Here is a 12,845-nt window from a genome sequence, read left to right as displayed (position 1 = left end):
AAAACTCAAATGGGTATCACCAATTTGATCTTAAAACTCAAATGGGTATCACTAATTTGATCTAAAACTCAAATGGGTAACACCAATTCGATCTAAAACTTAAATGGGTGTATTTTGCAGATCAAGAAATTCTACCAAAAACGAAAAGGGCACAGAATCGTGAGTGTAAATTTACAGGGCCGTGGTGTGCCGTTATACGGCGGCGGCGTGAACTGGAGCAGCGAGAACGGCAAGCTGACGGCACCGGTGCCACTGAACCTCAACTTCACGGTCAAAGCCAAGGCTTATGTGCTCGGAAAATTGGTGAAACCCAAGTTCCATAGAAAGGTTTCTTGTGCCATTGTTTACAAACCCACCAAGATCAATGCACCAATGTCTCTCAAGAACTCTTGCACCGTTGAGTAACTCAAAAATGGCGGAAATTGTACAAGTCTTTAAAGCACAAGCTTTTCAATACTCTTTGCTGGTAAATTATATCTTCTTTTTTTGTATTAATTCTTTAAAGGTCGGAAATTTGAAGAATGAGGTAAATGGGTTCCGGTGAATCGGAATATTACGGGTGACCGTTGACCGCGGTGGAGCCGATGACCTGTGTCGGTGGGGACTGGGGGTGTTGATTGGAAATGTGGAAAGATGAACTGATCTGTAATTGTAATATTTTAATATTTATTAATTAATATTTTAATTTTCTGATTTTTTAAATGAAAAATAATGTACCACTATCTACATTATGATTCTGGCATTATTTTATGGATGAATTCATGATTCATTGACGGTGGGATGGACCGTTGATTTATTATTACATTGAACGTCAATGACGTTTAACGGTCGTTATAATTTTAAGTAATTGTATTTTAAGAATTTATGAGCTGTTCGACAGTTATTGAATGATTTTGTGTAAAATAATTAAATGATTATAATGATTAAGAGATTCTTATGATATAGTGCAAAATGAAATTAGGATGCTTAATGGTTAAGAAAGACCCATGATACAAAATCGTTCAAATGATTTTAGAACCATTAAGAGGTAGACTTCTTTTTCTGTCAAACGAAATTCACCTCTTAATGATTTCAGAGATTGTTTTTTAATGGAACTATTAATAGGTAGCAAACAATCCCTTAGAGGTGTTTGAGATTGCTTATTTAAAATAATTAGAAGAGTGCTAGCATAATATAGCGAGATAAATCTCAATTTTAATGTTTCGTTTTATTTATCGATATAATATGATTTTAGTGATTTTGAGAAAGCAAATACGTTTTTATTTTTGAATAAAATATAAATTTAAAGATATCATACAAATTTGAAAGAAAATATATATATATCGATATTAGTATAAAATTTACTATTTAAAGTTTTCGAAAAGACTCTGTAATTTCTTTAATTCAATATTTTTATTTATAAATTAGATTTTTAGATTTTTTGTATACTCAAAATAAGATGTCTATCCCGTATTTGATTATGTTTATCTATAGTTAGTTACATAAATTCAAAAATAAAGTTTTAATAAGTTGTACTTACGTACAATTTACTTGTAATCTTAAATTTTTAAGTAATATGCATCAATAAACAATACTTTATATATAAAAACTTATTTTTAAAAGTTTATGTCAAATGTTTTATAATATAATATAAATTTATGTTTTTTTTCAAAAGCGTTTATCAACTCATGTGGTGTTAAATTGGAGTTCTATAAAAAAATGTTTGTATTAGCTTATGGTGGTAACAAAACGTAATAAGCTGGTAAATAGTTTTTTTTCCTCATCCAAACACTAAAAACTTCTTATTATCAATACTATACCGTAATAAATTAATAAGTTAGAAATGAGTAACTTATCAAAAGTCAGTGTCAAACCGGTGTAAATATTTCTTTTTTTCCATCCATACATATAAAAACTCTTTATTACTAATATCACACTGGAATAAGTTAATAAACACTTTAAATAAAAATGACAAACTGAAACACCCCCTTATTTTTAATTGTTTGTTTTTATAAATACTTTAGATACGAGAAGGCAAAAATTATGTGTATATACACATTTGTATACCAGACAATAATTGAATGAGAACCATAAAAATATTATATATAAATTTGTAAAAGTTGGTCTCAATTACTTTTTACATGATATTTTATATGTTATGATTTAATATATTTTTTCACATAAGTTTGTGTTTAAATTGTTGAAAAAGCACATGTAATATTTTTGGTTTACATTATACAACAAAAAATACCCATAAAAAAGTCTCACAGTATAAAACAAATAAATGTAAAAGTAATAAATATTAGTTTTAAATAATAAAAATCATTTGAAAAAATACATCGAGATTGATTCTCACAAGGTTGTAACATTTTCGGTCGTTGTCACGGCTTATGTACACATACAGAACGATCCAAATAAAAATGTTACAAACATGAAAACAAATTTTAGGGGTCGTTTACCAAACGATTATCCGGGTAAGCCTTACCAAGTCACATTACCTTATAGGATGAATATGGTAAGAACCAAGAATCTTATCCGGTAAGAGGGAGACAAAGACCGAGAGTCTTACCCGGTAAGTGAGGGCGACGACTCTTACCATGGTAAGCGCTCACTGGGTAAATTGTTGCATACAATGCCGTTTTGGTGGACTAAAGTCTTACCCGATAAGTAAGTGATAGTGTTAAATTTTACCGGTAAGTGTTTGTTTTTTAATTCATATAATATGTTTTTTGTTCACTTGTACTTATCGGGCCACTTTTACCCGTATGATTACTGGCCCATAACCTGTATATTGGGCCGAACAAGAAATGGTTTTTTTGGTGTTACTTGTTGTCGGTTTTTCGATTTCGTGACTGTTCGATAGTCTTTGAATAGGTTCTCGTTTAGAGCCTCTGACAAGTTTTGATTTGTTGGTTTTCCATTCTTGAGCTGTAATTTTAGTTATTCTGACTGTTCATTTAAAACAGTTGTTTTTCATCACACATCTGACTAATCAATCATGTTAGAGACTCTTGATTGTTCTATGTATAATACTTTGTTTTCATCAAACAACCACTTAGGGTCAGGGATGACCGATGATGTTCGCACATCTATCCCGAAAGTCCAAAAGGAAAATGTAACAATAATACATATACTTGTCGATGCTCAAACCGTCTTCCAAATATGAAATTGGATCTCAGTTTTGAGGCAACGCAGATGTTGTAGCAAAGCAGTATTTCTTGAAAAATATATGTCATACATTACAAGGTTTCTTCTCTCTACTGACCTTGAGAATTGGGAAGGATAGTGTCAGACCTCCTTTTGTTCCAAATATCTGTTACGACATCTGGTGCTACAACTGGTTCTCCAATTGTGTATCATATTAGGTTCTTGGGTGGGTTTGACCGACTTTGTTTTTATTTCTTATTTATATTTACAGACGTAACCTCACTTTTTTTTGGTTGCTTATCACTTGTACAAAGGTTGTTCCTAACTCGTTTGTTGGTTTGAGCTTTCATTTTCCCTCTCGTAGTGGGTTTGTCCCCTCCGTTTGCTGGCTTGTGGTGCTTTTGTATATATCGTTTTCATTTTCGTAATATATTGCTTGAGTTTTCTCGTCCTCTTTTCGAAGTCTACTTTTGCTTTTTTTATATCACGAACATTAAAACCATCCACCTTGTTGGTCTTTTTGTGAACGTAATCTGTAAGCTTCTATTACTTGTATAATTACTTTTATAACAAATACAATGATAAAAATACCCGATCTCCTCATACGTAAGCAGAATAATATGAAAACCGTCAACAGTCTTTTACCAAATTGGGAGGACTAATTATACGGTTGATGAACACCAAAAATAGTCAAAAGGGTTTGCATTTATGAAATGAACGATATAAGTTAATATCTGAAATTATCGCCAACCTATATATAAACCCCCTAAAAATAGACTTATTATTTATCAATTTTGTCGATCTTTTGAAAAATAAATATAATATAAACTTTTAACGTCAATATATTAATATTTTCAAAAGCATGTTTACATATACTCGTTGAAAAACTAAAACCAGCTTTTCAGTAAATTATTGATGTTAAAAACATCTTCAACAGGTATGATATGTTTTTATCTTTTTTTTTTCTTTTTTTAAATATATTTTAGAGAAGATTTTAACATAGTTGTTGGAACAAACTTTTCTAAAGCTTTAAAAGTTTTAAAATGGGCAAATTGCATGAAAAAACAACGTACTTTAACTTGATTTTTATTTTAGGTAACGTACTTTCAAAACTTTCATTTTGGTACCTAAGATGTAAAATTTTAAACATTTAAGTACTCGAGTAACCAATTGAAACATTAACCGGTTAGATTAAGATATTCATGTCAGCAAATAATACTGAATTGGATACCACATCGCTCGTCACATTAGCATGGTAACCGGTTGATGCTTCAACCAGTTACTCGCATACTTAAATGTTTAAAACTTACATCATAGGTATCAAAATAGAAGTTTTAAAAGTATGTTATCAAAAATAGAAAATCAAGTTAAAATACGTTACTTTTTCATGTAATTTGTATTTTTAAATTAACATATTAGAGATATTTTAAATAATTAAATTTATTTATTATATAATTTTGTGTGAAAAAAATCAGAATTGTTAGTTGTGTGTATCACAAAACAACCAATGAGATGGTAAAGCAAGGTGCTCTGAATATTATGAATTATTTATAAAAAAAATAAAAATATAAAAATATAAAAGAAAAGAAAAGTATATTTAGAGAGTGATAGGATTCAAGCCTGCAAAAGACAGCAATTTGTAGCAAAAAAGATATTTGCTTTGCTTTAAAAACCCTAACATGATACTTGCAAGTTACGTCTCCATCTTTTTAATCAACATAAAAATAAAATAAATGTTTTTTTAATTACTAAAATTCGAGAATCGTTAGTCCAAATGATTGGGTTTTCACACCGTCGTTAATTTGATTCCGATTATCAGATACTTTTGAAGTTATCAAAGTTATGTCAACAAAAAGACTACGATTCTCCTGTATTCTGGCATGATTTTTTATATGGAAAGGAAAAAACCTGGATAAATATCAGATCGAAAATGGTTATATTCATTTTGGTTCTCGTTGGTCCATATGTTTTGGTTTTCACAGGAGATAACTTTAATTTTTCTAGGCACGTATTTTCTATAAATTATAAAAATTATATCCACAAATAAGTTATGGAATTCTCGTTTTCAGAAAGACAAAAACAAGCCAAGAGCAATAAAACCGAAAACCCAAATGGGAATTACACTGAAAATGTTGTATCCTTTTGGAGACTGGTTTTTGTTTCAGTTCGAAACAGAACCAGACGAGCACGATTTATTGAGCTTTTGGTCATCTAACCGTGAGTTCGACTGAAAAAACCATGGTTTCTATGAAATGGGGAATTGGAATTGGCAATGAACCGAAGAATATATACTAACAAGTAACAAAGTCATGTATACATACAGATTCTATATCTATCGGTATTTACAACTTGGTGGCAAAAATATTCACCAATTACTGCTCAAACTATAATTAATGAAAAAATCGGTGTCAAAATTGTAAAAAGAAAAAAAGTTTCCATTCTTTGAATCTGCTTCTGCTGGCATCATCTAACTTTTACCCAACTGCTTGAAACGGACCAATTGGGTTTCAGATCTGTCAGCAGCTGCCCTAATCTCGTCGCCGGCGGAATTGACGGTGACCCAGATAGGAATTCCGATCCATCTCCGATCCAACAATCGAATTCCGTCGAGGATTCCGATGATTGTTGTGATTCCCAATCAGGAAAATCAAATGGATCTCTGGGGGAGATTTGATTCTCTGCTTCTTCTTTATATGTAACAGTGTTGATGAAGGGGTGATTTAGGAGCATCTCAGCCGTCCATCTCTTTTTGGGGTCTTTCAAGAAACATTTTCCAAGAAAATCTTTTCCATCGTCTGATAATTTCGCGGGAATCTCTGGGATTTCGGCGCCAATTCCGATTTTCATCAAAAGTGCGCCAAAGTCGGAGCAATTCCAAACTGGGTTTCCGGTGATCATTTCGGTGACCAAACACCCAAGTGCCCAAATATCCGACGCCGATTCTTGCTCACCGCCGACAACTGTCTCCGGTGCCATATACATCGGTGTACCTCTGATTTCGTATTTCGAATTCAAATCTCCGGCGGCCTTCTTCGCCAGCCCGAAATCGGCGATTTTGACGGCGTCTTTGACTCCGTCCGAAACCAACAAAACGTTTTGAAGCTTGATGTCGCAGTGGACAAAGCCATTCCGGTGAATAAAATGAAGTCCTCTTAAGATGGAATTCGTGTACCGTTGGACTTCGGATTCCGACAACCGGAAACTACCGGAATTCTTCACTTTGTCGGCTAAAGCTCCACCGGAAGCATACTCCAACGCCACATTATACAATCTTTTACCGTTTTCTATCGTCAGCGAATCGCCGTAACATCCGATGATCTCGGGGCAATCTTTAAGTTCTTCCAAGATCAGACGCTCGTTCATCAAGGAAGCAGAGTGAGATACACCACAAGATTTCACCGCCATTAATGGCGGAAAACCTGAATTCTGGTTTGTGGGTTTTGCTAAACTCACAGCAGCAAAGCTTCCATGGCCGATTGTTTTACCTCTTACCCACTCCATGGGCATATAATTGAGCTTTAACAGAATCTTTTTGATTTTGATGTCTTTCTGATTTCTGGTTCAGTTTCTCTCTCAAGAACAGGGGATGTGAAGTTGAGGATTGTTGGTGGAGATGTGGTGTTTTTATATATAAGCGTGTGGAGATTGGAATGCAAGTTGGAATTGGAATTATGTAGAAAAATAAATTGAAAAATAAATAAATAAATATATTGGGAGCAGTCGAGCACGTGATTATTAAGGATATTTATTTGGGAAATTTGGCTGCTGAAATCGCGAAGTCCAATTTGAAATGTGGTTGACAGGGTTGGGGGCAAAATTGGTACTTTACATGATCAAGTGTTGTCAAGCCTACTTGCTGTAGAGATCTTTTCAGTTTAATTACTAAACTAACCTCTGGGCTTGCCGCCCTTTCTGAACCATGAATCGCTTCTTTTACCAACTCAAAAAATAAATATACTATTTTAATGGATTTTTTCCTCAATTTTTGATTTTATTAAACTACTTTTTTATTAATTAATTATTATAAACTAAATTTTATTAACATATTTTAAAACATTACAAAGTTATGTCAAAATGTTTTTTTATTAACATGGATATCCAACCCGTTATGTGAGCCGACTAATCTCAGATTGAGCACCTGTTTTGCGGGTGGTCTGGAGTCATCGTATTTGAATCTCTTTCGCTACAAAAGGATTTTTATTTCTCATTGGATTCGAACCTGAGACCTCAAGACACTTTTGACTTTTGGAGGCTAAACTCAAACCGATCGAACACCATCCTCATGGTTATGTCAAAATGTTTTGTAGTCATATGAAAAAATTTAGAGTTGTATGGTTTGGAATTTTTTTTATATGTTTGGTTTGTAAGGTTAATTCCGTTTTTTTATATATGGCTGTAAATTCAATTTTCTGAAATCCTATTAAATATTATGGGATTTATAAACAAATATTATAAAATCTCATGAAATATCAACTACACTTAATGAGATTTTTGTAATTTAATTTTGTGGGATTTCTTTGAAATTCCGAAATTTCAATTCCAAACTTTACTTTAAATTAAAACGAAAGTTGGGACTGAATTGTAATTCAATTCAAAATCCTACTAAATAGGAGTGCTCATGGGTTGGGTTGATCAAATTGAATACATTTCAACAATCCAACCCAATACTTGCAGTTTGAAAATCTTAACTCAATTCAACTCAAGCCAAAGTACAACCCAACCTAACCCAAACAATAGGGTTAGTCGGGTTGATACTTTAGTACATAAAAATATTGTTCTAACTTTGAATATGCTATTTATCTACTCATAATTTTATTTTATCATCAACCATTTAATACAACTTATTCATACTTCTTATATATACCACATTCAATTAATTTTCTCAATTTACATATGTATGTTCACAATTACTGAACATATATAAGAATGAGTTATATAAAGATGCGAATAGATTGAAAATATGTGTATATGAAGAGCGTACATGATAATGTAATTGTCTAATGTATATATTAAATTATTAATAGAAATTCAACAATCATATTAAATCCAATAAATAAAAGGATATCATGTTCATCGGGTTGGGTTGAGTTCAAATAATAGTAACCAAATACCTAAAGTTTGAAAATTTTACAACTCGATTACAATCGAGTTGTTTTGAGTTAAATTATTTCGCGTTGGATTGAATTGATCAGGTTTTTGAATACCTTTACTACTAAATATTGTAAACCAAATAGACTTTAAATATTTGGCAAATAATATATAAACTTAAATAATTTTCATAAAAAATGTAGTGATTTAAGTTATTAAAAAATATTTTTTAATGAGTTTTTTTAATTAGACCTAAAATTTTCCCATCAACTAGTATTTATGAACCCAGTGATCACACAGTATAAGACGTTGAAGACGAAAAGTGGAAAGTAATTAATAGAGGATAATTTAGTGCATTAATTGATTATTAATTAGTTAGTTGATTAATTAATGAAAACGACATGCATATAATCCTTGTTCAACGTATCTAAACAAGCAATTGACAAGTTGATCCTATGAACAAACAAAAATTCAATCGGTCAATATCACACAACTTGATTTACTATCGACCGACGACGGCTTTTCATATCTTACACAGTCATCGGATATACATCTTCCCATTATATCTTCATCATTCTTTTTTGCCTTTTCGTCACCATGACTACAAATCTATACTTAAGTAAATGGCGGTGGTCAAACCTACACAATTTTTAGATTAATGCACGTGTAAAATAAGTTATTGACAAATGATATGCTTGTATAACGACCGTTAAATTTATGAAGGTTATGTGATACTTGTTGATTAAGTGTCAATCGTAAATAGACCTACTTCCATGAACTTTTAGGCCATGTTTGTTAAATAAACTACCTTATTTTTTAGTTGGGCAATTGTATGAAAAAATAACGTACTTTCAAAAATTCTATTTTAGTACCCAAGATGTGAAATTTTAAACATTTAAGTACCCGAGTAACTGGTTGAAGCATTAACCGGTTAAACATGTTGAAGCATTAATCGGTTAGATTAAAATATCCATGTCATCAAATAATACTGAGTTGGATATCACATCAGCATGGTAACCGGTTAATGTTTCAACTTGTTACCCGAGTACTTAAATGTTTAAAACCTTACATCTTAGTTACTAAAATGAAAGTTTTGAAAATACGTTACCCAAAATAGGAATAAAGTTAAAGTACGTTACTTTTCATGTAATTTACCCTTTTTTAGTTTCGTGGAAAAACTTGTTTGTTTAGACATAATCTAGTTTTTGAAACGTTACATGAAATAACGTCTCAAGAAACCGCTTGAGTTTTTTTTATACCATTTTCCAGTTAATTTTTTGAGCACTTTCTTTTAAGTCATTTTATATTTTTATCCACTTTATCAAATAGTTCTTTTAATTGTTATTACTTAATATGGCTATTTTATCAATCCGTATTAACTAACAAGTTGTTTTTTAACTAACAGCTAACTTATTAATTAATTTGTCAAACACAACCTTAACTGAAACTAATCATATAGCCAAATATGATTTATAAACCCAAATAAATGCGTACGTGAACCAACTTTCACTTTTTTTTTTTATGTATAAATATAAGAATGTAAATTACCAATAATTTACACGTAATTAATTTACTTTTACATTCTCAGATGTTTATCTTTCTTATTTGAACACCTCTCTCTCTCTCTATATATATATATATAAAATATGATTATGGAAACAAGGTGCAATACCAATACCAAAACCAAAACCAAAACCATGGAATGAAGGAAGGAAAGCAGGGGGAGATATTTGTGGAAGCAAAGCATATAAAAATTGTAAGTAGGAGGAAAACAACATGGAATTGTGTGATATTAAAGCATTGCATTTTCATGTGATTTTCTGTTGGTAATTGTTATGACTTTTTGACAATTTTTTTTTTTATTAAAATACTCCCCTCCTATTTCATCAACTAGAAATGTGTTGGTAAAAGATACCCCTCTTACATGTGCATTCTCCAATTTGCTGCTTCTGGTCCCACCCAAACCAACTTACATCCTCACCCTACTTCACTACATCACCATGCTTAAATCCATCATTCCCTCCCATTATAATATTACTTTTTACTTGGGTTAAATTTTAACAACCCTATTGTAAAAATATTATAAGATAAATTACATGAAAAAGTAAAGTATTTTAATTATATTTTTATTTTAGGTAACGTACTTTAAAAACTTTTATTTTTTACTACATCATTCTGAGTCTTAGACAGTGTGTCATAACCCTACTAATTTATTATACTATACTAGTTGTGTACCCGTGCAATGCGGCGGGAGCCGTGGATTTTAACGATTTTGAAGTTTCACTCGTTTTATTGGAGAAGATTTAACGATGATATAAGTTACACTTGGTCTTTACATATAAATACAATTTGAATACATAAGAGTTATGGTTCCAATTACAGTCTATCGATGAAAAAAGTTGTATGACGGTTTAAAATCCAATATATTTAAACGACTCCACAAATGTGTTCGATTTACACCAAGAGTAAAGAATCAAGTGATCGAGAGCGAGACCGAGAGTTCTAGAACAATTGAATGAGAGATGAATGAGAGAACTTTTAATAACTCATGGTGAATATTAGTTTGAATCTCACCTTGGGGATGGGGAGAAGACATAGAGGTATGAGAGGATGAAGACATGAGTGAAGAGTGTCAAAAGTATCTTGGAAATATGAAAAAAAATGTAATAATGTGCATTGATAACTTGTATTATATGTTATTTTAATTATAGATTAGGAGATTTTAAGACTGAATGCATATAGTAGTAGTACTTAATACATTATGAATTGTTTTTAAGACTTTATACATAAATATATAGTACTTTATACATTAAAAATTATTTTTAAAATTTTTGATAAATTTTAAGTTATAAGGTAATATATATATGGTATATTTCTTTTACAACCTTGTGCATTTGTACAACCTTTGCAACCCAATTAATTGAAATATTTATAGAAATGATTGGARTTCATTTATTATGATTTGAATATTTATGGAATATGAATAGAGTTTATTAATTATGATTAATACTTTATATTAGGAAACAATTAATTGATTAAAAATTGAATGGTTAAGATGGAGGTTGTATAGGATGTAGGAATGACAAATGATATAGAATAACATCTCTTTCTCTCTCTCTCTCTCTCTATATATATATATATATATATATATATATATAATATGCAACATAGCATATGATAATGATAACAAATGGTAATCCAACTCCCTAGTCCCTAGGACACAAGTTGATCAAGTTGTCCACTTTTTACCCTTTGCATTTCAATTTTCCAACCCTACTATATTGGGCCATAATTCTACCTTCAATTTGCACTTTGGATATTATATTATATTATATACCAAAAAGTGATCATTCTTGAAAATTGATTTCTTTTTTTAATATTAATTTATTTTTTCACCAATTCAATGGATCAGACCACAACCATTTCCCCTTCATTTAATTCATAAAAATGAGGGAATTTTAAAGCTTGGAAAGTTATGGTTGTTGGTGGTTGAAACTCCAAGAAAATAGTATTATATTTCATGCCAAAATTACTCCATAAATTACATTTTTAAGAGTTATATATGTTAATAGTAATACATGTGTATTTTATTTAATTATCTCTCCATAAATATACATATTTGTATACATGGCAACATGTTTATATATACGTGTGTAGAGGGAGGTTCAAAATATAAACGAGATCAACTTCCAAAAAATAAGCGAAATAATACGAGAACAAATATATCACATGTGATTAATGAACGGTTAAACCTCCAAGGTGGTCGGGTCAATCATGTGTGCATACATCCCTGGATTAACTGTTTCTTGATCATGTATGATTTTTAGTATAATATCATATATATATATAATGTTTTAATGTTTTTTTTTACTTTAATCTTGTTCTTATTCAAATCTAAACCTATGTAGTGTATATATATATATATATATATATAAGATATATATTTCAAATGCAACCATGTCCATTTGTACAACCAGTATAACCCAATTAATTGAGATATTTATAGAAATGATGAGAGTTTATTTATTATGATTTGAATATTTGTGAAAGATGAATAAAATTAATTAATTATGATCAATATTTTATATTAGGAAACAATCAAAATTTTTATGAAATTACATATTCATCAAATTAAATGGACGGTTGAGATTATATTATACAAATGTAAAAGGTTGTATAATAACTAATCTCTCTCTTTGTATATATGTGGAATATTTTATAGAGTGTAAGCGAAGCCATGAAATTAGATAAAAGAAAAAAGGTATGGATGGGATGTTGTCATGTAGAAGCTAAGCATACATGTGCATTTATGGAATGGAGGAGTCTACAGCCACAACTTGCATGCCATACAACCCTTTACAACTACGCTTCTTTAATTCCTCCTCCAAATTTATTCACCATATATATATATGCACACATACATATATATATATATATATACACACACACGCTTCTTTAATTCCTCCTTCAAATTTATTCACCATATACACATACATATATATATACTAGAAGCGTACTCGCGCAATGCAGCGAGATACATCATGATTTTAATATTTCATTTTATTCTTTATCTCAGTCGATGTTATAATATGGCTTTATGTGATTTTGAGAAAGCGATGATGTTTTTATTT

At 30.7% G+C, this 12,845-nt stretch overlaps 2 protein-coding genes across 2 annotated transcripts in view; one reads left to right on the top strand and one right to left on the bottom strand.

Annotated features, from left to right (window-relative positions):
* Positions 1-725, top strand: part of LOC112515295 — a 2,004-nt gene extending 1,279 nt beyond the window's left edge. The window contains exon 3 of the mRNA XM_025122017.1: positions 121-725. Within this exon, the coding sequence (XP_024977785.1) occupies positions 121-405 (285 nt within the window). The 3' untranslated portion in view covers positions 406-725. The remainder of the gene's footprint in view (positions 1-120) is intronic.
* A 4,688-nt stretch (positions 726-5,413) lies between these two features.
* LOC112515294 (mitogen-activated protein kinase kinase kinase 17) lies at positions 5,414-6,695 on the bottom strand. Its single transcript, XM_025122016.1, has one exon. The coding sequence runs from the start codon at positions 6,631-6,633 to the stop codon at positions 5,590-5,592; it is 1,044 nt and encodes a 347-aa protein (XP_024977784.1). The 5' UTR covers positions 6,634-6,695; the 3' UTR covers positions 5,414-5,589.
* Between the last annotated feature and the right edge of the window lie 6,150 nt (positions 6,696-12,845).

Source organism: Cynara cardunculus (assembly GCF_001531365.2).
Source record: "Cynara cardunculus var. scolymus isolate 2C chromosome LG 7, CcrdV1, whole genome shotgun sequence".
Classification (NCBI taxonomy): domain Eukaryota; kingdom Viridiplantae; phylum Streptophyta; class Magnoliopsida; order Asterales; family Asteraceae; genus Cynara; species Cynara cardunculus.
Note: the sequence above shows the minus strand (reverse complement) of the source record. Positions and strands in the feature narration are given on the sequence as shown.